Source organism: Puma concolor, chromosome A2 (assembly GCF_028749965.1).
Source record: "Puma concolor isolate L17-30 chromosome A2, mPumCon1.1.hap2, whole genome shotgun sequence".
NCBI classification, from domain to species: Eukaryota; Metazoa; Chordata; class Mammalia; order Carnivora; family Felidae; genus Puma; species Puma concolor.
In genome coordinates this window covers 105,378,373-105,403,973 of record NC_141668.1, presented here as the reverse complement: position 1 = coordinate 105,403,973, position 25,601 = coordinate 105,378,373, and the positions used below count along the sequence as shown (strand labels likewise).

Below are 25,601 nucleotides of genomic sequence, written 5' to 3'. Positions count from 1 at the left end.
CTCTCCTACTTTGTGGCGCTGTTTTTCTAAGGACTCACTTATGCGCATCAGTTTTTAGAGGACCCTCCGCTCCAGAATAATTTCCCCATCCTTCCAATTTGCTCCTCCACGAATTCCATCTGCTTATTCACAGACCACGAGATGCCTGCGGAGAATACACTATGCGCCTGCCCCCTGGCTCTCTCCGCGGGTGCGCACAGCAGGACATAAAGCACGGTTATCCAAGATGACCTCGCAAGCCAGGGGGGACGGCCGCGAGGGTGGGCTGCCACAGTGCCGCACGCCCGCCTGGATCCAGGTCCTTCCCAAACAGCAGGTGGACCAACCCAAAGCTGCCCGCACACGACCTACAGTTCATAGGCTGCCGGCATATGATGCCTGGGACTTGGTTCTCATAAACGGCACAAGGAGAGTCTAAGCAAAGCTAGCGGGGCCCTAGCTGAACAGCTGGAACGTGCTCCCTCGGGCCGGAAACAGCCAGCAGCAAGGAGCAGCGTGTTCCAGATCTGTCTCAGCACGGTGGCTCACAGCGGTGTGCAGAATGGTTATCCCCGCGTGGGCAGCCATCTGTGCCCCTGTCTCCCTCGGTAGCCTGGGGGTCCAGGAGGGAGGCATGGGGCCTCACTCATCTCTGAGAAGCTGCCAGAGCCGTGCGTAGCTCCCGGCTGACAAAGGGGGCCATCCGAGCACCGCTGTGGTCTCTGACTCTGATCTCCCACTGCCCTAAGGGGAGAGTGTGCGCCCCAGGCGCACGGCAGTGCGGAACGGACGGGCCGTGTGGTCTAAGGATAACACCTGTTCTTACAGAGGATTCTGGGGGCAGAAGTTTCTGCCTCCTTCTGAGGGGCGCAGGCAAGATCATTTCCTCCTGATCCGAGACCCGGAGTCGGTGGGCTCAGCACAGCTGTCCGTGGCCTGCCTTAGGACCCAGCTAGAAGGTGTCCTCTAGGGTGACTCTGAGCCTGAGGGGAACAGGAGGGCAGCGGGAGTTACAGCCCATGACAGGCCCCTCTCTGTGTTCACACTTTCGATCACCTGAGCCCTGGACTCAGCGCGTCAAATCTCCCACTTACCCGATAGTCGGTGATAAGCCCTGGAAAAGAGAAAGAAATAGAAAAGAGAAGCCATCAGACACACTGGTCGATTTCACATCTATTCCTTCTCACCTTCAAGGTAAACTTCCTGTGTCCCGTCCCTCACCTCCTGCACCAGCAGAAGGCAGGAGGCTGGGTGTTTGGGGGGCACTTCCCAAGGTACCAAATCCAAGGGGCTTTCCAAGAGAGCGGGGTTCCCAGGACAAATTGGAAATGCCGGATTACAACTGGATTCCCCTTGGCTTCACTTTCTATGGTTACAGAAGCACAAAACCCGAGCTATCTTCTGGTAACGGCATTCGGAGCACGTGAAGCCTTCCTCGTGCACTCATTCATGCGCAGGAATGTGAATTTGTGATATACAGAGTGAGTAGGATATCAGACAAGAATCTAACTTTTAGGGCGCCTGGGTGGCTCAGTCGGTTAAGCGTCCGACTCTTGATCTTGGCTCAGGTCATGATCTCATGGTTTGTGAGATCAAGCCTCCACATCGGGCTCTGTGAGGACAGTGTGAAGCTGCTTGGCCTAGGATCCTCTCTCTCTCTCTCTCTCTCTCTCTCAAAATCAATAAACTTAAAAAAAAAGGAATCAAACTTTTGATGAGTGTTCATGTCTGCATTCTCGGATCTTAGCACAGAGTCTGGCATGGAGCAGACACCTGAGTGTACATTCGATCAATGTCGTTATCCTGGATTCAAATGGCTTCATAGTGGTTACAAAAAATGGATGGTTAAGGGATGCCTGGGTGACTCCCTGGGTTAAGCATCCGACTTCGGCTCAGGTCACGATCTCGCGGTTCGTGAGTTCGAGCCCCGCACCAGGCTCTGTGCTGACGGCTCTGAGTCTGATGCAGTGCACACCCACTGTCACAGATGGCTCTTCACCCGCTGTGTAGACGGGTCTACACTATACTTACAAGGAAATCTAAAGTCGCCACTTATTATTGATTTTTTGACTATCATCTGGAGACAGTAGGCGTTTTCTTTTCTGTTCTTTTTTTTTTTTTTCAAATGTTTATTTAGTTTTGAGAGAGAGAGAGAAAGACAGAGTGTGAGCAGGGGAGGGGCAGAAAGAGAGGGAGACGCAGGATCCGAAGCAGGCTCCAGGCTCCAAGCTGTCAGCACAGAGCCCGACGCAGGGCTCGAACCCACGAACCGTGAGATTGTGACCTGAGCTGAAGTCAGATGCTTACCCGACTGAGCCCTCCAGGCGTTTTCTTATTTAGGGTCATAAGATGGTAGAGATGGGAGAACATTCAGGGCCACTGTGCCAGGTCCCACCCCCTAATCTTAGGAGGGACCCTGTGATGAAAGCCCAAGGTCACACAGCCCAGGTCAACTCCCAGCCACCACTCTCTGCATCATGTGAAATGGGGTTGTCAAACATCAACAGCAGGGTCACCAGAAGTGGCCTGACAGGGGGGCATAGACACCAGCAGACATAACAGCACCCAAAATATATGTGGCGCACAAGGAGCACTCAGTAAGAGTCTGTTAAGAACCCAGATGACACCAGATGACATCGTGAATGGAGATGAATGTCCCTCCCTTTTAGTTTATGTCATGGTGCCGTCCCCATAGCCACCAGCCACGTGTGGCCATTCAAATGTCATTCCAGTGAAATACAGTTAAAAACTGAGCTCTTTGGGGCACCTGGGGGGCTCAGTTGGTTGAACATCCACCTTCAGCTCAGGTCATGATCTCGAGGTTTGTTAGTTCGAGCCCCACGTCGGGCTCTGTGCGGTCAGCCTGTCAGCGCAGAGCCTGCTTGGGATCTTCTGTCCCCCTCTTTCTGCCTCCCCTGATTGTGCTCTCCCCAAAATAACAATAATAACTTTATTGTTAATTATTAATTTGTTAATAATTAATTTATTAATAATTTAGTAATTTATTTAATTTATTAATAAATAATTAATTTATTATTTATTTATATTATATTATAATTATAATCATATAAATTATATAAATTATATAATTATATAAATTATATAAATTATAATTATAATTATATAAATATATATTATATTATATTATTTATTATTAATTTAATAATTTATTAATAAAAATTAATTTATTAATTATTAATAAAAACAAATAATAAATTTAAAATTTTTTTAATGTTTATTTTTGAGAGAGAGAGAGAGGGAGAGAGACAGTGCCAGTGGGGGAGGGGCAGAGAGAGAGGGAGACAGAATCCGAAGGGGGCTCCAGGCTCGGAGCTGGCAGCACAGAGCCCGAGGCGGGGCTCGAACCCACAGACGGCGAGATCATGACCTGAGCCGAAGTCAGATGCTTAATCGACTGACTCACCCAGGCACCCCCCCAAAACAAATAATAAGTTTTATGTGCCTGCTCAGTCTTTACGGATACAGAGGATACATAGGGGGTGAGCAACCTCTAAATTTGCAAATGGCACAATAAAAACCCACACGAGACTGGCAAGAAATAACACCACATGACAATAGCATCTGCACTGGGGGGGGTGGGGTCATGGGGACTTTCTGGCTCCCCCCGCTTTATGCTTCTAGTTTCCAAATGTACGGTTTCTATAATGGAAGAGTTTGTCTGAAAAGTCTGTGTAACAGGTGCGGCCACTTTTCCCCGTCACCTGCATTGTGACAGGATTGTCTGTTTTATATATAAACCATCCCACATGGTTTGATCCTAGGTCAAAGTCAGTGTCAACCCATAGCTGGCAGGCGCCCAGTGAGACAAACTCATAAACACGGGAATGAAACGTGGGGATGTACTAGAAGGGCAACCACTCCCACATTGCTGTCCCACTGTCGCTGCTGGCCACCTCCCCCTTGGTCCAGCTGTGTTCCAGCAGCAGGACACTTGGATCTGAGGTTCCAGGGGAGGCAGAGGGACAACAGTCACAAACCAGTGAGCGAGGTGGCTGCATGGCGAGAGTCACGTGCCTTGAAGCAGCCACAGGGTGAAGGGAAAGGAGGGCATCTGCCTCCATGCAGAGACCCGGGAAGACCTCTCGTCCTGAACCCAGTGATGAGAGGGAGGCATCCTAATGACCCCCGGGGGGACAGCAGGCCACTGTGGTCCTGCGAGCTGAGCAGGGGGCCACGGGGCAGTCGTGAGTGGTTTTTTTAATCGTTAAATAAAGAGATTTCTTCATTGAACTAAAAGGACCGTAACAAAAACTCTAAAGAAGGTTTCATTTCAAGGAGCAGAGGGCTTAGCAACATTAGAGCTGAACCCACGCAGATTAAATAAGCCCTACATCCACTGGCCACAAGAGCTTAAAGCTGATTTTTGGTGCTCTACTTGCTAAATCCAAAACGGGACACTGTTTTTGTTGACTTAGAGAGGTTTTTGTGGGGTTTTTTTGGTTTTTGTTTGTTGTTTTTTTAGGGAAAGAATCCAAATAACTAATATTTTTCATCTCTAACAGCCATAGCCAATATTTAAATAGGAAAAAGCCTTTCTATAAAAGCGGAATAAAATAATTTATTGTACGTCTAGAGTAATAAGCTTTCCTCAGATGCCCTTGGCGTAAAGTCATTCCAAGGATCACTTCATGGTTTAAGGGCAACATTTTGCTTTTTAACTGTCATGATTGCAAAGATTTTCATGATCTGAACATGAAATACACATTTTTAAATATAAGAGCTTGGCAGTTGGTTCATTATTTCACACTGTTTCATGCCAATTCAATTCTTTAAAAACTAGACTTTATTTTTTTTATTTTAGGGCGTTTTATTTAGGTCCTGAGTAAAACGGAGCAGGTATGTAGAAACTGTAAATAGCAATGGGGTGAGTGTTTGTACTAGACCTGAGAACACTGACATTTAAAAGTAGTAGTTCTACGTATGTTTTTAAAACTACAGAAATGTAGGGGTGCCTGCGTATCTTGTCGGTTAAGCGTCCGACTTCAGCTCAGGTCACGAGTTCGAGTTTTAAGTTCGAGCCCCGCGTCGGGCTCTGTGCTGACAGCTCAGAGCCTGGAGCCTGCTTCCGATTCTGTGTCTCCCTCTCTCTCTGCCCCTCCCTGGTTCGTGCTCTGTCTCTCTTTGTCTCTCAAGAATAAATAAATGTTCAGGGCGCCTGGGTGGCTCAGTCGGTTAAGCGGCCGACTTCGGCTCAGGTCATGATCTCGTGGTCCATGAGTTCGAGCCCCACGTCAGGCTCTGTGCTGCCAGCTCAGAGCCTGGAGCCTGTTTCAGATTCTGTGTCTCCCTCTCTCTGGCCCTCCCCCATTCATGCTCTGTCTCTCTCTGTCTCAAAAATAAATAAACGTTAAAAAAAAAAAAAAGAATAAATAAATGTTCAAAAAAAATTTTTTTAAAAACTGCAAAAATGTAGAGGAAATTAGGAAAATTCACAAGACATTATACCATCCAGCTATAAGTATTATTTACATTTGGAAAATTTTTATTCCCTGCACTAAAAAACCAAACAACTTTTGTATTGCTGGGATCATTCTTCTCAATATGCAACTCTTATTTCTTTGACAAGAATCTCAGAGAGGGGCACCTGGGTTGCTCAGCCGGTTGAGCGTCCGACTCTCGATTTCAGCTCAGGTCGTGATCCCAGGGCCGTGGGATCGAGCCTTGCATTGGGCTCTGCTCTGAACATAGAGCCTGCCTGGGATTCTCTCTCTCTCTCTCTCTAATGAAAATGAAGGGGCTGTTTTGTGTTTTCTAGGAATTGTGTTGCATGACAGGTTATTGCACGAGGTGGCCCTGGAAGAATCCCTCCAGCGTCTGTGTCTGAGCCCCACTGTGGCCTCGGAGAGCTACCTGCCCAGGCTTCCCCGCCGGACTCCGTAGGCACAGAGGTGGCTCATGTCCCGCACAGAGGGCAGGTCTGCAAGTCCAACGGATGAGAGGCACACGGCCGTGTGGACCCTGCCCGGGAGTCATCCGGTTTTCCCTTCACTCCCTGAACCCCCAGCACCTCCCCACCCCGTCCCCCTAAGCTCTCTTCCCCCATGGTGGTATGGGTATAAGCAGACATACGTTCTCAGACACGAGGGCAATCATTCTTTTTAAGGATTCTACCCAGGAGGTGTCCACCCCACATGGAAAGCTGTGCCCCCTGGCCGTGTGGTTGCCCTCCCCGGCTCCTGCACTGAGCAGTTCTGGGGCAGGGTGGGGGGGGGGCACCGGGCAGCCCTCCCCACCCCCCACCCCCCTCCTGGGGAGGCAGCTCCCATGGTCTGGTCTCTGTGGACTGGAACCTTCCTCTCTGGCTCCTGGCAGAAAGGGCGCTCTGAAAACAAAACCAGAACACTGAGAAAGCAGGGACCCCCCCCCCCCCCAGAGTACCTGAGTCCTGATGGCTGTGCTTTAAGTAGACAGGGTCCAGTTTAAAGGCTCCGATTAGGTCTGTCCTCTTTTTCACCCTGGTTTGAGAGAACACAGGGTGGGGCTTAATGAGGAAGCCACTGGGACAAGCCCCCCGCAGCCCCTCCCTCCTGGTCCCTCTTCCAGCAGGCTCAGCACAGGCACACCCGCTTTGGGACGCTTCCCTGGGACCCCGCTCTGCCAGCGCATCCCTCACCTGGGTGCCCGACACCCACAGGACCCCAGCACCTGAGGGGGCAGCATCATAAAAAATAAATCTTTGCTTTCCATCCCTGGTTCCTGGCACACAACTCTTAAAACCCTTGGAATCTCTTGGAGGGTGATGAATGGCTTTGGTAAGCCAAGGAGAGGACAGGTGACTGTCCTCCCCCTGCCCCCTGGGGAGCTTCAGGGCCCCCTGGGGGCCGGTTGCCAGGGAAACCAAGGAGATTTGAGGCTGGAACTCTGAGCCCTACCCCCAGTCTCTGGGGTGGGGGGAGGGTCACGGGAGAGGGAGGGACTTGAGGCTGAGTTAACCACCAATGACCAACAATGCAATCAACCATACCTACGCGGTGAAGGACGGGGTTGGTGATACATCAACGTGCCAGGACGGAGCCGCAGCCGGGGAGGACAGGGAGGCTCTGTGTCCTCTACCCACACCCATACCTTGTCCTGCACATCCCTTCCCTCTGGCTGCTCGCTCGTTTCCTTTGTGACAAATCAGCAAATGTAAGTCACACGACTTTCTGAGCGTTCGAAGCTATTAGCAAATTATCAAATCTGAAGGAGCGGGGGGGTTCGCGGGAACCCCCAAGTTTACAGCAAGCTGGACAGAAGGGCGGGGACCTTTGGACCTTGTGGGACTGAGCCCCTCTACCTGTGGGGTCTGTGGGGACTGCAGATGGTTAGCCTCAGAATGGAGTCCCATTACGGGATGCCCAGTTGGTGTCCAGAGAGCTGGTGAACTGGCGTCAGGAAGCAAAACCCAACAGGGGAACATTTGTCCCCTCTGTCGGTCCAGGCTTGGCATCGGGCCACTGGCAGGCATCACCAGCATGTGCGGGATGAACAGGGGCCAGAGGTGAGGCGTTCCTACCGAGAACCACCCTCAGATTCGGTACAAATGATGGTCCCGGATAACCCAGGTCACCACTCTCCTCTGGGCTGGGGTTTGAGGTCTGAGCCTGACGATAATCGCCTCTCTGCCTCATCTGGCAGCATGGACACCATCTCAAAGCAATTTTATGGCAAATGGACCATCCTTAGGGCAAACCGGGGAAGAAACGTCCGTCTGACAGTAGCTTGGGCTTGAAAGCAAATACCGTGTGGACGAGTCCGTGCGAGAGAAAACCAGAAAGCATGAAATAGCACGTCGGGATGTGACTCAGCCACGAGAAAGGACCAAGAGCCCAGATGTACTTAGGAAAAGTAATTGAAGTGTTATTTCTTCAAAGAGTTAGAAGGCAGACTATGTCAGTAAGCAATAATAAGCTGTCAGGGGCTGGCTTGGTCTTTGACCTGTGCAAGAAAATGGATTGCGCCTGACCTTATGCACGGGCATCTAGGAATTCTAGTACATTCTGGGCAGTATACGAGGGAGCCCTGGCACAGCTCCCTTTGGTCTCTCTGTACCGGAGAACGCTCTGTGCGTAGCCTTAAAGAGGGACAGAGAGAGAGAAGGGGGTAGAACTCCATCCTTTGTAAATGAAGATCACATTCTCCTTCCCACTGAGGCCAGCGATGACCCCGGAGCCCGTGTGTTTTTAATCAAAACATTTGCGCGGTGTTAAAGCCATGCAAAAAAGTGTAAATAATAATACCCGCAGCTCGCTGAGTATGACACAAAACCCGGGCACTGTTAAATCTGTGGGTCCCTCGCCTTGCCGTCCTTAGAGGAGGCTACAGGGCCTCATGTGGGTCCGCCACTCCCAGAGAGTTCTACAGAATTCTCTGCACAAATTCCTTCATAACCTATGGTATTGTTTTGCACGTTTCTAAATGGTGCACGTTTCTAGATGGTTTCTAATAAGTTGCTCAAAGATAAATCACATCAGGGGGCGCCCGGGTGGCTCAGTCGGTTAAGCGTCTGACTCTTGATTTTGGCTCCGGTCATGATCTCACGGTCTGTGAGGTCAAGCCCCACATTGGGCTCTGAGTGTGGAACCTGCTTGGGATTCTTTCTGTCTCTCTTCTGCCTCTCTGTCTCTCAAAATAAATAAATAAACATTAAAAAAAAAAGAATAGGTTTCCTGTAATATTTTTGGTAGATATCTCTCATCAGATTGAGAAAGTTCCCTTCTGTTCCTATTTTACTAAAAACTTCTGTTTCGCGGGGATGTAGAATTTCACCTGATGCTTTTTCTGCATCTAATACAATGATGACTCTTCCCTCCTTGACTCTTTACATGGCACATGACATTTCAAAACCTTCTAAGAGCTGTGAACCACCCCAGAGTAGCTGGAATAAACACATTTGGTCATGATATACTATCTCGTTTTCCTTAAACATCACTACATGCTAGTATTTGACTTCAAAATTTTCATATTGAAATTTGTGAGTGAAACAAACTTTGTTTTTCTTTCTTTTCTTTTCTTTTCTTTCTTTTCTTTTCTTTTCTTTTCTTTTCTTTTCTTTTCTTTTCTTTTCTTTCCTTTTCTTTCTCCATACCTTTTTTTGTTCCCTCAGCCTCTCATCTGGTTTTGGAATCCAAGATAGCCTAACTTATGATATGACAGTGGGAGTGTGTCCTCCTTACTGTTTTCTGTGAGGTACATTTATGATCAGACTGATAAATGCCGTCACAGCTTGGTAGAGTTTGCTCTCAGGAGAATTTGGATGCTTCCGTTGTGTGAAAAATTTAACTTCTGACAATAATTTAATAACTATATCGAATATAGCTATATTAAAGTAGCTGTATATAATTGTCTTTAATAGCTGTAAGATTTGGGGGATTTTTCTATTTATTCTGGAGCATATTCATATGCTTGATGTGGTCATTGAATGCGGACATTTGTAGGCAACGTTGGGCATAACATTTGACAGTGTTGCAAAAGGAAGGCTATTTACGGTTGGGTGTCTCAGTCAGTTGAGCGTCCGACTCTTGATTACGGCTCAGGTTATGATCCCAGGGTTTTGAGATCCAGCCCTGCCTCAGGCTCTGTGCTGAGTGTGGAGCCTGCTCGGGATTCTCTCTCCCTGTGCCCCTCTCCCTGATCATGCGCTCTCTCCCTCTCTCTAAAATGAAATAAAATAAAAATAAATAAATAAGAGCTTCTTGCTTTAAGAAAAAAAAAAAAGGAAGTTTGGAGTACCCAGGTGGCTCAGTCAGTTAAGCGTCCAACTTTTGGTTTCAGCTCAGGTCATGATCTCACAGTTTGTGAGTTCAAGCCCCGTATCGGGCTCTCTTGCTGTCAGCACAAAGCCCACTTTAGCTCTAGGTAACTCTGTCTCCCTCTCTTTCTGTCCCTCCTCTGTGCTTTCTCTCTCCAAAATAAGTAAACACTTAAAAAAATTTTTAAAGGGCACCTGGGTGGCTCAGTCGGTTGAGTGTCTGACTTCTGCTCAGGTGACGATCTCAGAAGTTCTTGAGTTCGAGTCCCGCATCCAGCTCTGTGCTGACAGCTCAGAGCCCGGAGCCTGCTTCCGATCCTGTGTCTCCCCTCTCGCTGCCCCTCCCCCACCTCTCTTTCTCTTTGTTTCAAAAATAAATATACATTAAAAATATGTTTTTAATTTTTTTTAAAAAAGGAAGGCTATTTAAACAGAGAGATGTGTGCGAGCACACACACACACACACCTGCACCCCCACACGCGCACATGCGGGCACACACAGAACCGGCCTGTGAAGGTGGCCGTGTCACCTCCCGCTGAATGGGCCTCATGGGACAGAAACTGTCTCCCTGACACCAGACATATTCCTGAGGGAGGGTCCTGGGGGATGGGGGAAGGGGACTCCTGTGTTGTTTGGGAGTCTACGTTGTCTTTTTCTAAGCCTACAATACTGCGTAAGGCTCACGGAATGAGGGCTCATGGTACATCCTGGTGCAAGTTGGTGACCAAGAAAACTTTCAAGACGTGGCACGGCACCAAAGTGCAAAGAAACCAAAAAGATACGTAAAAAAACTGTGCATTAGCACTTATAAAGCAAGTTCTAGAATCAAGTGTTACATAACTACAGTGATTGACCATCTTCCCAAGAAACCCAGTGTAACAGAAGTGTGCAAAAGCTGTGAAACTATTTGTGATAAAATTTAATTTTTATTTGCAAAAAGACATCAAGCCTCTTTTTAAAGGGAGACTAAAACATGTCCTGGGTGAATCTGAGGCTTTCTTTGGAGAAAAATCTGATGCTAAAGAGATAGTAAGGTCTGAGTGGAATGGCTTATATTTACATATAAAAGATTCAAAACACCAAATGAACAATAAAAAAACTTATGAACAGAATAATGAAATCATTATGAAATGTATTCACTGTGCTTATAATGACATGCAGGTTTTAGAAACTCCAATTATCTTGTCCATTTCAATATTTAGAGAAAATAACCAATGTATTTACTTTAAATTACAGACTAACCACTGGTAAAATTTCATTAAACAAAAGAGAGACTCTTCTGATTTTAAGAAGTACAAAACAGCCAGTGAGAGCAATAAAAAAAAAAATCCATTTATATCTTACTTGTTGTATGAGCAAAAAATTTAAATACGTCTATAAAAAAATTCCCAGTTTAGGATGATTTGTTTGCTTTCAGCTCTTAGAGGGTCTAAAGAGATGCCTGTCCCTTCCAAAATCTGGTTTTTAACGAGCATCTTGCTACCTGTATTCTGTTGTGTTGATACCTCATTTTATTGCAATAACCTCTTAGAATAGCACAACATAGGTATTTGAGTCCATGGATGTTCAGGACAGTGCGCAGAAGGCTCTGAGTAGGCTCTCAGCCTTCACTGTCTGCCCAATGCCCGTCACCACACTGCCCATGAGCACGAGGGACCACTCACCTTGGAGAGGGACCACCCACCTTGGAGAGGGACCACCCACCTTGGAACAGAACCACCCACCTTGGAGAGGGACCACCCACCTTGGGAAGGGACCACCCACCTTGGAGAGGGACCACCCACCTTGGGGAGGGACCACCCACCTTGGAGAGGGACCACCCAGCTTGGGAAGGGACCACCCACCTTGGAGAGGGACCACCCACCTTGGAGAGGGACCACCCACCTTGGAGCAGGGAGAGGGCAGGGGAGTGTGCTCAGGACCCACAGCTCAGGTAGACAAACAGGGGAGGGTGACTTCAGTCCATCTCTTCCTGTTTGGCCTTTGGGCTGTCCATGCCTGGGCTAAAATCCAGGACTAGTTTCGGTAGTCAGAGAGAAAGTGGGATCAGCCCGAACAAGAACGGAGACACAACGGGGCCTGATTTTGCCTCAGCCGCCCCAAAGAACAGCTCTCGTTCTCCAGTTTCCCCCGTATCCACCCGGAACAATGCTAATGCCTGTCATCTAGATGCGTGTTTGTAAAATGTGTGTTCGATTTCCTGTGTGTGTTCTTAATTGGCATCCTGTGAGACTTGTGATTCTGCATCTGACGATCTTTACTCCGTCTTTAAAACCTCACCTCATCGCGGGGCACCTGGGTGGCTCAGTTGGTTAACCGTTGGACTCTGGATTTCGGCTCAGGTCACGATCTCACGGTTCGTGAGTTTGAGCTCCGCGTGAGGCTCTGTGCTGACGACACGGAGCCTGCTTGGGATTCTCTCTCTCTCTCCGTCTCTTAAACATTTGTGGCTCTGGCATGGAGGAGAGTTGTGTGTCCGTAAGCAGAATCCCGGTTGCCTCATCCATAAAATCAGGAAGAACAATTCCTACATTAGTTTAGCTGCGGTATAGCTATCATCTTTAAAGTACACGTGCTCCGAGAGCCTGGCCTCACCTGCGCACAAGGTCACGCTGGCCACAGGACCGAGCGCTCAGCCCCAGCAATGGTGCTGTAAGGGCTCTCATTAATTAGTGACACATTAAAAAGCTGCCTCTTTCTGTAAAAACGCCAACTTTTACATGTGGAGAGCGGACTCAAAACAAATTTAAATCCACGTCGACCACCTGAATGATCTTCAGTGGCATTCACCTGAGTTCACTGGGGTGCACGCATCTGTCTCCGGGCCTTTGCACTGCCGGTCCTCACCACCCACCCGGCGCAGGTACGCGCACTGCTTATTCTGTCACCTCGTGTGGCCCTTTGTCAAATGCCATGTCACCAAATAGGCTTTCCCTGAGCTCTCCATGTCCAACAATCAGGCAGAGAATGAATGGGTCCATGGAGGCATCTCACTCACACATTCCCCCTCGGCCTTCCAGCTCCCTGTTGTTTCCAAGCTTCTCTGAACCTCTGCCTTCTCTCTTCCCAAGCGCTTCACCTGCTGGACCTCAAGCTGCATTGGCCTGGACTTGATTTTATTCAGTTTCTCATTTCACGTTGGCTGTATTTCATTTACCGGAAACTCTGTCCCATGGCTGAGACCTCTAGAGCCCAGAGATAACAGCCCTCTGGTGTGAGGTCCACGGTGCTCAAAATCAAATGTTTTCCAATGCAATCAGGACCTCTCCTCCTCCTTGTTATTCTTGGTTTGGATGGCACTGCCCCAGCTCGGACCCTGGTCCCTCAGCACCACCACAGTGCAGCCCCCGGTGAGGGTAGGACATCTGTGGGAAGGGCCTTCTGCAAGCAGGGCAATGCTAAACATCGTCCCCACCAAAAGGAGAGAGCAACTTCTTTATAGTAAAAAGAGAGAGAGAGAGAGAGAGAGACAGAGAGAGCAAGCAGGTGGTTGGGTATAGCGAGATCAAAAGAAAACATCAAGTTTGATAAGAATCAAATAAACCGATCAGGAAGTGGGTGGCATAATTAAGTATATGGTTTAAAATAAGCTGACTTGGGGCGCCTGGCTGGCGCAGTCGGTTGAGCGTCCGACTTCAGCCAGGTCACGATCTCACGGTCCGTGAGTTCGAGCCCCGCGTCAGGCTCTGGGCTGGTGGCTCAGAGCCTGGAGCCTGTTTCCGATTCTGTGTCTCCCTCTCTCTCTGCTCCTCCCCCGTTCATGCTCTGTCTCTTTCTGTCACAAAAATAAATAAACGTTGAAAAAAAAAATTAAAAAAAATAAATAAAATAAGCTGACTTGATTTAAATTCCTAAATGTTAGCCTTATGGTTTTATCTAGTAATTTCTTGCGAGCACCATCACGGACTGAATTGTGTCCCCAGCCCACGATTCACCTGCTGGAGACCTGACCCCCAGGACCTCAGAATGTGACCACATGGGGACAGAGGCAATGAGGTTAAAATGAGGTCACATGCCTGGGTCCTAAGCCAACGTGACCAGTGTGTCCCTAAGAAGAGGACACAGACCCATAGAGGAAAGACCGAGTGCCGACACAGAAAGAAGGCGGCCGTCGGCATGCCAGGTAGAGAGGCGTCAGCAGAGACCCGCCCGCCTGGGCCCCCGTCTCTGGTTTCCAGCCTCCAGAATGAGGAGGAAATACGTCTCTGTGGCGCACGGTGGTTTGTCACAGCGTCCCTGGCACAGTGCCTCAAACAGCAGGCAGGGGCTGTTTTTGTCTTGAAATGCAGATCCTTCCACATCCAACTCCGTCACCCAATCCACACGCTCGTGAAATCAAGGTCTGCACCCCCGGTTTGGGGTAGGAGCGATTTTCCCACACTCACGAAATCTCCCCAAAATCCTCGACAACCATTCCGTCCAGGACCCCAGCGGCTCAGGACACGGAAAGCACATTCTCTATTGCAATTTAACATTGGAGCCATGTGTTCATGTGGCCTCAACTCATGACCCTCTCCCATGTCCCCTCCAGCCCCGGGGATAACTGACTGCCCTCCTCTGGGGTAAAACCTCAAACATTGGCTGTCGCCCTTATATCTTATATTTGATTTTATTCAGCGGACAATCAGCTTCACCCTCTGTCCTTCTCCCAGTGACGTGGCCTCACCCTGTGCGCCCCGTGTCTCTCCTCCATATCACGTCTGCTCTGTCAGGCTTCCCTTTGCGGGCTGCTGCCTCAACCGGGCAAGATGTTCTTGTTCCCGAGTGACCCCGGCAGCCTGGTTACACCCCGTGAGGGGCTCGGGCCCTTCCCAACCACGCCGCTGACAAAGCTGTTCTCTCTCATCCTTAACTGGCTCACTGGCTCTTTGGACCCAAGGGCAGGACGCCACGTTGTTATATTCACCCCTATCACCTCTCAGTGTGTGATCACAGATCGCGGCCCCAAATGCTTTTGGTCCCTCGTAGCCTCAGTTGCCCCATGCATGAGGGGGCCGGATACCCCGGAGCCCCAGTGATTTATGTTACAGAAAGGGCATTGAGGGCCGCCCATGTAAACAGCCATCTCTGATATTATTTTCCCCAGGTCATCAGTGAAACACCTGGGCATGCTGTGAGGCCCTCTGGCCGCCACCTCCTGGCGGTCCCCATCACTTTACCGACAACCCTCCGGTCTTTTTGTGGGCTTTCTTGGCCCGATGCCTCACTGGCAGCTAAGGACCCTGTGTGCTCCTGCATCAGCTCACACTGAAGCCACCACCCCTCCCCAAATAAAGGCAAAAGGGCCCTCTACTGGCTCTGTGCCAGCTCTGTGCCCACGAGCCACAATCTGACCAAACACACCAGCAGAGCAGAATTACATTTCAGTGCCAATTAAAGCTCAAAGAGAGGGACTTTGGATACACCGTATGAACCATTCTTTAGCATTCCAGTTAAAATAGACAAACACAGCCACAAGAACACGAAAGAACACTGAGGTTCATAACAGCTATAGCTTATATAGATGCTTACTCGTATTTCAGACGAAGCCACGTCTAGAATGGGCCCACCAGTGGGCTTTAAAATCACATATCAAAGTTTCGGTCCAAGGCAGACAGAAAAGAATTGATTTGAACCAATTTTTTAGTAAAGCACTGAAAATACGGTTTAATCTTTAGACAAACTAGTCAAAGGGCACACTGGTCGCTCAGTAAACCGGGAGAACAGACTTCGGTTGGGTCAGATGAGAACTGCTTTCTTCACCCCTCCAAGGTGAGAACCCATTCATGCAATTACATGCCGAATGATTTTGCACAAAATTCATGCAAACCCCCCCTGGTCCAAAGGTTGATTTACCTCCTTCTTAGTGCAATGAACATAGCAGAACCATTATCCCGTGTTCCCACACTGCTCCCAGTGACCACTATTTCTTTAAAAATCATCTACGTGATGGAATATCACCCACTTTCATTTCTGAATTCTTTTTCTTGCTCTAAATAGAACCAACATAATTATGGCACGCTGTTAAGAATTTCCAGAGAATCTCATGGGAAAAGGGATTACTTTTATTTTTACTTAACAAATGCGTTCAAGCCCTTAGACTCATTAACCATCTACGAAGAAAGACACAGAAACAACCGAATTAGAAATACGTCCTGAAATGTCCTTGCGTTGTGTTTGGTAACACTAGGTAGATCACACTACAGATTTTGCTGTATTAACCTTCTCTCCTTGTGCCAATGGCTCGAGCTAATATGTTCTTATCAGCAGTTCACAGTCAGGTAAGGTTGGGCAAGAATCCTGCCCCTGGTTCAGCATGGAAGCAAGCAGTGAGCAGGTTACATGTGACATGGCCCAGCGATGGCATCCTCCTCACCTGCCAGGCTTCTTTCCCACAAGGCCGCTCGGGGAAAGTGCGGTGCACATGGGATAACTGACATGTAGCCGTCGGGGAAACTTACCACATGGCAGAGCAGTCGAAATTCACCAGCAGCCATTTGTGCGGATTGAAGTTAAATGAGTCTGCAAACTGCCGAGGAGAAATAACAACAAGAAGCCACTTCCGTTACTAACGTCTAGTTGTACAACAAGACTCCGTGCACAGTAATTCACAGCTGGGAGGGTCTGGACTCTGGAACCCGCTGGGGCGACCACCTGACCTCCCCACGCGTCTTCATATTCATGTTTAAATGGGGATAACAAATCATACTCGGGATCCCCCGTATGTAGTCTGGAGTCATATAAAATGTATCTACCAGGGCGCCTGGGGGGCTCAGTCAGTTGAGCACCTGACTCTTGATTTCAGCTCAGGTCATGATCTCGGGGTCGTGGGATCGAGCACCGCATTGGGCTCCACGCTGAGTGTGGAACCTGCTTGGGATTCTCTCTCTCCCTCTCTCTCAACCCCTCTCCCCGCTCTTGTGTGCGTGTGCATGCACAGGAGCCTGTGCCCTCTCTCTGTCTCCCTCTTTCTCTCTCTCTCAAATATAAATGAATGAGCGAATGAATGAATGAGTGAATGAACGAAATGTATCTACCTTTCAAACTACGAGATTATTTGAAATAAGTGAAATATTAATTCGCATGTACTATGCCAGGACATCGTACTGATCTGGCCTATGAAACACTTCCTGCCAGCAGCTTCCTCAACATCACGAACTGGCAAAGTTCTTGGTATACGCATATCATCATGAGCTTTGGGAGGGTGAAAACTTCATGCCTAACCGGTGGTAATCGGGATCACCCCAATTTTTATTTAACTGGTTCGTTCTTTCACCAACACCAACGTAATTACCAACTACTCTTCCTGTGTACCTAAACATCTTCGTCTTTAAAAAAAAAAATTGGCTGGGGCGCCTGGGTGGCTCAGTCGGTTAAGCGTCCGACTTCAGCTCAGGTCACGATCTCGCGGTCCGTGAGTTCGAGCCCCGCATTGGGCACTGGGCTGATGGCTCAGAGCCTGGAGCCTGCTTCCAATTCTGTGTCTCCCTCTCTTTCTGCCCCTCCCCTGTTCATGCTCTGTCTCTCTCTGTCTCAAAAATAAATAAAAGCGTTAAAAAAAATAAAAAAAAAAATTGGGGGGCGCCTGGGTGGCTCAGTTGGTTGAGCGTCCAACTTCGGCTCAGGTCATGATCTCATAGTTCGTGGGTTCGAGCCCCGCGTCGGGCTCTGTGCTGATAGCCTGGACTGCTTCGGATTCTGTGTCTCCTTCTCTCTCTGCCCCTCCCCCACTCACACTTTGTCTCACTCTGTTTCTCAAAAATAAATAAATATAAAAAAAAATTTAACATTTATTTATTTATTCATGAGAGACAGAGAGAGACAGTCATGAGTGGGGCAGGGGCAGGGAAGGAGGGAGAGACAGAATCCGAAGCAGGCTCCAGGCTCCGAGCTGTCAGCACAGAGCCCGATGCGGGGCTCAAACGCACGAACCGCGAGATCATGACCTGAGCTGAAGTCGGACGCTTAACCGACTGAGCCCCCCAGGCGCCCCTCTTCGTCTTTATTTTTAAAGGTAATAACCGAGTTCATCAATTTTAGATGCTGCGGCATTTCCAAGCAGAAAATAAGATCTTAACAACCGAGACTGGCTGAGGAGGCCGCTCTGTGTTTCCACGAAGCTATCGTAAGTGGGGAGTTCTCACATCCTTCCAAAGGCGTGCCCAGGTTTATCGTCAGGCTGATGCACAGACCTGGGCCCAGCTGGAGGCCCAGGGATGCAGCCACACGCATAAATCCCCAGTGGAAGCAGAGTTAAAGGCAGCGGCAGAGATAAAGGTCCCAGTCTGGCAGGCAGCTGAAATCTCTCCCCACCTCCGGCCTCTTCTCTGTTTGGTTCCAGGAAGGCAGCGAGGGCACCAGGGGCCAGGGGGGTGCCGTGCCACCCGGGAGACGTCTGCTCGGCTGACGGCCGCCTCGCACGTCAACCCCCACTCGGGGCGGCGGGGAGGACATTCATTTCCTTCCAGGTTTCAATCAAAGTGACTTGGAGCAAGACACGGGAAAGGACAACGGGTTTCATTTGTTGATAAAAGGAGACAACACGTGAAAGATGGGCTTTGTTTGCTGAGAATTGTATTAGTTCCCTCCCGGAGGGGCTGGTCTGTTTGATCGTCTTTCATTACCCGACCGCTGTGTGCTCCTCCTGTTGGCAGAGCGACGGGATGTTATCTCGGGGCTGGGGCCTTGCAGGATATTGCAGGCCCCTTATCTGACCAGCCGAGCAGGAAGGCCCTCGCCAGCAGAGAACAATGCAGGAGACACGGAAATGACTCAGCGTCATGAAATCCCGTCTGCCGTTGGCAGATAGGATCTTGCTAGAGTGCCCAGCTCCGCGGTGGCCTGACAGTCCCCCCCGACAAGCCCCCCGCCATGAAAGCCAAAGCCCCAAGTCCTGGGTTCACAGGGAAAAGACTGTGCAATCCTAAACCTGATATGTAGAAAGACCAGGCCTTGGGTACAGGCACACACATTCCCGAAGATGGCTTTGCCTTCTGTCCCCCGAGTCTGCGGGGACAGACCCCCTCCCCCGCCAGTGATGTGTACCGTCTCTGTGATGCGAGGTGTGCAGGTGGTAAAGAGGTCTGTCTGTCGTTTCCCAGCCCCAAACACCCACAAAACCGGCTACGGGCAGCGAACCCCAGAGGGCTGGCCGTCAGCATCGTTACCAGAACTCCTCATAGGCCACAACCCCCTTCCCCAATATTTATTGGGGCCTTTGGAAGACCCACGTGCCCCTCCCTCCCCAGGACAGATCTGAGGACTGGCCCGTATTCAGCGATCAATAAGCAAATACCGAGTGAGAGAGTACACAAATGAATGTGACGTGAAGGAGGTAGGAACCAGAATGCTATTTCATTCGTTGGTAATAAGGGGGTACTCTTTTCTAAGAGGGGAACACTGGTATTCTATACATGACACCCTTTTTTCTGGTATTATGGCCCCATGAGAATCCACATGAGTAATCAGCAAATGAATGGGCAGCGTGGCCCGAGAGCGGAGAGAGGTTTGGAGGGACGGTCTGCTCAGCCATGGTGAAACCACAGAATCCAACTCACGCACAGCCCTTGCCGTGTGCCAGACGCTGCTTTTTAAGCCCTTTCAATATGATTAACTCCTGATCCTTACAACACCCCCTCGGAGGAGGGATCACTACCAAAACCCACTTTGTGAGGTGGAGGGAGGGTACTAACGTGCCCGCAGGGACACAGCTAGTCGTAGGGTAAAGCTGGGATTCAAACAGTCACTTAATGGCAAAGGCCGTGCCCGTAATCCCTGCACCTCGTGTGGCCCCGGGGCTCGTGAAACCCGTGTCCCTGAGCACAGAGCCAACGCTGAGGCCCCACTGACTCACTGTCTCCTTCCCCCGGCCTCCCTGCAAAGTCGCTCTCTCTGGACCCTTTACTGCAGCTACAACTGAGTTCCTGGCCGAGAGGAACGTTGCGGCCCCTGAGCCTCCGCCAACAGTGAAATCCTCCTTGAGTCTGAAATCACACATCACAGCACGACCATCACGTCGTGTCCTCGCCTCTAGTCTGTGCCACATGGCCCTCTGCAGCAGAGCACTGGCCGATAGTTTTGCTTACTAGTTCTCAGAAGCGGCAGGTGTTTTGAGGGGCATCACAAGCCACATTTTACAACTTCCAGAAGCAGTAGAAGATATTTGAGTGCACCTGTGGCTGCTTGTTCAATAAGTCAACACCATGCCCACTGCATGGTCAGAATAGACTATCATATTGAACCAGATCGAATAGGGTTGTAGGTTGGCCTTATACATTACTTCTTTTTGTTAAATTTGTTTAAATGTTTATTTTTCAGAGAGAGAGAGAGAGAGAGAGAGAAAGAGCAGGGGAAGGGCAGAGGGAGAGAAAGAGGGAGGGAGACACGGAACCTGAAGCAGGCTCCAGGCTCTGAGCTGTCAGCGCAGAGCCCAACCGGGGCTCAAAGTCACGATCCGTGAGACCATGACCTGAGCCAAAGCCGGACGCTTCACCGACTGAGCCACCCAGGCGCCCTTGTACATTACTTCTTGATCTGAAATGCATTAAGATCTTATTTCCTTCCTAAATGTTTCCCCACAGTGCTAACATTTATCCTGTCATGAGACCCTTGCCCAGGACCCGTGCAGACTGAAAAATGGCTGTAAACGTCCGGTGTATTTTGAGAAGAGCGGCTGTAGGACTGGGAAGATTCTCAACCGCCATCATAAGGAAGTCTGATTTCTGACGATCGCGGAATGTGTTTGGACGCCGTCTGCTGCAACGAACCCCAGCAATGAGAAATGGAACGTCACCTCCTCGCGAGGACATGTCACTGACAGCAGAGCACTTTTCAACAGCGATCTTCTTAAAGATAAAGAGCACGACCTACCTCGACTCCGTTCAGAAGATGCCGGAACTCAGGGCAGATGAAGGAGCTGCCCGCGTAGGCAGCGTCGATGTGCAGCCACACGTCCTCCTTGTTACCTGAAATCCAGAGGTGACCTGTGAGTTCCCCGACAGATGCCCTCCTCACGGGGGCCTGATAACTTACTGCATACGGTCTATCAACAGCATTTGCTGGCCCGATGGTGGACCCTAACTGGCTCCTTGAGTCTGAAGGCAACGCCACTGAGGGTGGCTGGCCCCAGACTGTGGCAGAGCACAGACAAGGTGCTCAGTGAATGTGTGGACTTGAAGGAAGGAAAATGGGATCCTCCGCCCTGCTTGACTTGAAGGTGGATGCTCATGGTCTAAGGGCTCAGCCCGCCCTAACCCTTGGGGTGCCTTTTTCGCAGTCACACTGCCTGTCTCTGTCTTCCGCCATCTCATCCACTGGGAATGTGCTCCCCATGCTCCTGGATTAGCGGTCCTAAAGTCTTCCCCCACAAAGTCTTGGGGGATCAGCGGGGTGTGCGGCCCCAGTGACCTCCCTCCCCCCCATTCCATCCCCCCGTAAAGCATACTCGCTCATTTTAGGCCATCCTCAACCACGCCAGGCTCCTTTGGGATGCGATTTCTGCTTTCCAACCGCACCGGAATAGCCTGGCCGGAAGGGACCACGTCTGACTTTACAGGTGGAATAGCATCCTGATTAAATTTGCTCCCTCAGTTGGGACTGTCTGGGTTCAACCCCTGCCTCCAACGACCCAGCAGCTCTATGGCCTTACGTCCTTTCAAACTCAGTCCCCTCCCAGGCAAACGGGTATAAAAATTGCACCCGGAACGTCAGGGAGAGACAAGATACCGCCTGTAACTGCCTATCACCACACCTAGTTCGGGGTCGTGAGAAATAAGGGTGATCATCGCGATGAGTCCCTCCGTGGGTGCTGGGCACGCAGCACATCACGAGACACGTAACCACGAAAGGTTGGGGCGTCTCGGTGGGGAGGAGGCGCCCTGCCCGTACTGGGTCAGGACACCACCTGCGTGGCTCAGTCAGCCCCTGCCAAATGCATCTGTGCCGACTGATAGGCGCAAGGCTCGCTTTCTCATGCGTGATGCTCGCTAATCACACCCGATGCCGTGAGGAGGGACAGGTGGCTCTGAGCTCTGCTGACACAAGTTCTCAGAGGCGTTTCAAAGCCTTGATTCCATCTGAGCTTCAGGATTGGAGGGATCAAAGCACTCGGTTGGATCCAGACCAAATGCGCTCCGAGGACACGTGATAGTGCCACCGAGGGTCACGGTGAGGGTGAGCTCTGTGTACCCGGAGGCACGTCTCACAGGCGAAGGGCGTGTGGGCTGGTCCCTCTGTGGAGCCGTCTCCCTGGCACCACAGGGCCCCACATGGATGTGGCCGGGAGCCAGTGAGAGCACAGAGCCTCAGGACAATGTGGGATTTCTGCTTGGAAACCACCGCTCAGCCAGTCTGGAACACAACAGTGCTCCTGTTGCTTATCGTGCGACTGCTATGGCTCTGTAGGCTGTGGGCAGGTGGAAACTTCAGAGGCTCTTATAGGACAGACATGAAACCTCACATCCACTCTGTGCTCTCCAGGGGACCGTTTGCGCTGGTCAGGAAACTTCGTTCTCTGTTAGAGGCCCCTCTGGGGACTTTGAGACTCCCATGTGTCTCCGTTCAGAACCATCAAGGGAAGAGGTGAGGCAGGGCAGGACCCCAAGGCCTGAACAGGCAGCCAAGTCAGGAAGGACACGAGCCATGAGGGTAGGAGGTGGGGACCAGGTTCCAGCAGCAAGAGAAAGGGCTCTTTTCTTCACTTCTCCATCACCCTTGTGAGAGGACCGTTTGGTAAGAGTAGAAACCTCAAGTTATGGGGCACCCGGGTGACTCAGTCAGTTGAGCGTCCAACTCTTGATTTTGGCTCAGGTCATGATCTCACGGTTCACGGGGTTCGAGCCCCACATTGGGCTCTGCGCTGACAGCAAGGAGCCTGCTTGGGATCTTTCCCTCGCGCTCTGCCTCTCTTTCTCTTTCTCCCACTCTCAAAAACAAATAAACATTAAAAAAAAAAAAAAAAAAAAGGAAGGCAAAAAGAAACCACAACCCCTCCAATGTGAGCTGGGTCAGCTCCAGGACAGACAGAGAGGAAGTTTGGCCCAAGCCCTCAGGAAAGGGCCAGGATGATGCCAGCCCCCAGGACTCTGCCACTCCGGAATGTATCAGAGACCCAGAGGGGGGCAGCGGGAGGGAAAGACGGGGTCCTCGGAAGGGCAGGGACAGGGGTCCTCCAGGGGAAGGTGCACAGCAGGGACTTAACTTTAGTCCAGAAGAGCTCTTGGCTCCAGAGAGGCGACCGCTAGCCGTGGAGGGCCCTGCCTGATAGGAGTCCTTTCCCACCTGGGTCTTTGGTCCCCTGATGGTGCGACAATGTGACTGATGATGGGGGCCTTGGGCCATATGAGTTCTGACTTCTACAGGAACGAGTGACGGCAGGTGTTAGCTGGACCTCCAGCAGGAGCTGGAGACTGAGGGTCGACCAGGTGGGCAGCGAGTTACTGAGCCCCAAGAAAACTCCATTGGCGCGGGCTGGGTCAGCTTCCTTGGTGGGGGGAGGGGGGTCTCACTCTATGTGTACGGTCATCATACCTGGGGAAGCCAGCCACCCAGACCTCACGGGAGAGGACAAGGGTTCGGGTGCCCCCCACACTGTGCCCCACACCCCTCCTGCCTGCAATAAACCGTGACCATGAGATGCTTGCAGAGGATTCTGTGAGTCTTCCTGGAGGGTTAGTGAACCTGAGGGTGGTCTCGGAGGCACGAGGATCCCTCTGTCCCTGCAGTCGGCGCAAAACTCCCGCAGAAAGAACTCGCGGGTGCCCAAGAAAAGGGGAGTTCCAGGTGGGTTTCTCTTCTGTCCGCAGGGAGGCAAAGAGCTGAGAGCACCAGCTCTCCATCCCGTGTCTTGTACGGGACCGCTGGCAGCGATCTGGTGCCTCCAGATAACACGGGCATCTCTAGAGGCCAGGCGGTCACAGACCCCGAGGCCAGGCCATGGGGGCCGCCTGTCACAGGCCAAGGTCCACCCAGCACCCAAGCGAGCCGAACCTCGGCCGGGAGGTTGTGGACACCCTCGGAAGGGAAGGTTCAGGCTTCCCACCCCTCAAGTCCTCGCCGCCCGCGTGTTTCCTCATGAGGCTTCCCTACACTGTACCAGCTGGGCCATCCTCTGCCTGGGAAGGTGGGCAGGTGGCCAGCCTGGGGCTCAGGGCCTGTGGGGCCATGTGGGCTCTGCCCTGCCGAACCCCTCAATCCCCGAAATCCAAGAGCCCCGGGAGACATCAGCCGGCCCCCATGCAGGACGTCCAGTTCCCAGCCCGACATCTGAGTCAGAGGCGCGCACGGTGGCTTGGCCCGGCTCACGAGGGTTTGCAGCTCACAAGGCCGATGCCCTGGCCACGGGCATGAGTCAGTAGGTCGAGTCCCTCCTCTGAGTCCGGGCTCTGCACCACTGTGGTGGTGAAAAATCACATGTGGTGGAGAAAAATCCTGTGGGAACAGGCACGTCCGTGCCAGCCGCCCCTCAGCACGGACGGTCCCCAGCACACCTGCTACCCTGGGTCTCACCAGATTCCTGGGCACGAACGCCCCCTCTAAAGAGCCCTGTGAGGGAAACCTGGACGCTTGACGATGACAAGTGTTGCTTCCTCGCCCCCCGTACAGACGGGGGGACAAAGCTTGGAACTGAGGGCCCATGGCCTGAAGCAGTGCCCGTCACCACTGTCACCAGCTGTGCGAGTGTAGGCACAGGGGGGTCCCCGTGAGGAGAGGCGGGGTCATGCAGGTGGGGCCAGGGGCCAGTGCCCGCAGGTGGAGTGCTGTCTAGCATAAGCCACCAAGACGTGATCGTGATCGGGGGCCCTGAACAGCCTCCATGTGAGCCCAGACCGCTTGGATGATCAGCTCCGCCGTCCTGGGGCGGGCGGCGGCTGCCCCAGAGCCACAGGAGTGGGGGGGGGGGCATGCCCCGAGGATTGGGGAGGGGTCATGAGCCCGTGCCCCTGCCCAAGAGAAGGTCTCCGTCACCTGACCGCCCACTCCTGGGCCTGCTGTGTGCCCAGAGCCGCGTGTGGAAGGGGAACCTTTAGAAACAGAGCCCTTACTCACGTTCTATCTTTTGGAGTCTCTGAAATATCATCCCCAGGAGACCACCTGTGTGCTGTAGGTGAGGGGGGGGAAGGGAGAGTGGCCCCGAGGAGCACAGGAAGCAGATTCTTCTCCGGAGAAATCCAGGGTTTTGGTGTTGATTTGCTTACGCACGTTAGGTCATTTGCTTCACTGCTTCCAGTCATTCCAGAAGAAGACACGTCAGACTTAACTGAAAGCCTTAACTGAAAGGCTCCCCATGAGCCTTGGGGGAATCGCTCCAAGAGTTCGAGTGTATTCCCTTGGGTGGCGAAACCTTGCAGCCCTTCCGTACGCGCGGAAGGACCTTTTCTTGGAGACAGTGTGTAGGCACAGGTTCAGCCAAGCTCAGCTCTTGTCCAGTTAGGGCCACCTTCTGGGCTTGTGCACTTCAAGCTAATGAGATATGTGCTATTGCAAATACAAGGAGAGTTCGGCAGGCGCGCCTGGGTGGCTCAGGCGGTTGAGTGTCCGACTTTGGCTCAGGTCATGATCTCACGGTCTGTGGGTTCGAGCCCCACGTCGGGCTCTGTGCTGACAGCTTGGAGCCTGGAACCTGCTTCGAGTTCTATGTCTCCCCCTCTCTCTACCCCTCCCCTGCTCACACGCTGTCTCTCTCTCTTTCAAAAATAAATAAACATTAAAAAAATTTTTTTAAACATTAAAAAAAACCAAGGAGAGTTTGGCAAACCATCGTCATATTAAGTTATTGTTATGTTCATATTACATTATATTGTAACATGCCTCGGACTCTCTAATCATATTATTCTCTCATATGACTTATGTCATTAATATTATGAAGGAGGAGAGCCCAGAGAAGGAGTTCCC

General features: G+C 51.0%; 1 protein-coding gene and 1 long non-coding RNA gene across 4 annotated transcripts in view; one reads left to right on the top strand and one right to left on the bottom strand.

Moving 5' to 3' along the window:
* The window catches only part of DDC (dopa decarboxylase), an 85,215-nt gene that overhangs the window by 12,525 nt on the left and 47,089 nt on the right, over positions 1-25,601 (bottom strand). For 2 of the 3 annotated variants that reach the window (XM_086697089.1, XM_025922853.2), the window contains exons 8-11: positions 20,580-20,674; positions 16,172-16,239; positions 6,379-6,455; positions 1,074-1,093 (exon numbers count right to left, since the gene is read on the bottom strand). In XM_086697089.1, coding sequence (XP_086553215.1) covers positions 1,074-1,093; positions 6,379-6,455; positions 16,172-16,239; positions 20,580-20,674 — 260 coding nt within the window. The remainder of the gene's footprint in view (positions 1-1,073; positions 1,094-6,378; positions 6,456-16,171; positions 16,240-20,579; positions 20,675-25,601) is intronic. The other variant, XM_086697090.1, reaches the window with a different exon arrangement.
* LOC147583379 (uncharacterized) lies at positions 12,445-23,341 on the top strand. Its single transcript, XR_015248155.1, has 3 exons — positions 12,445-12,594; positions 17,751-17,835; positions 20,291-23,341. It is a non-coding gene; the product is annotated as an uncharacterized LOC147583379 (long non-coding RNA).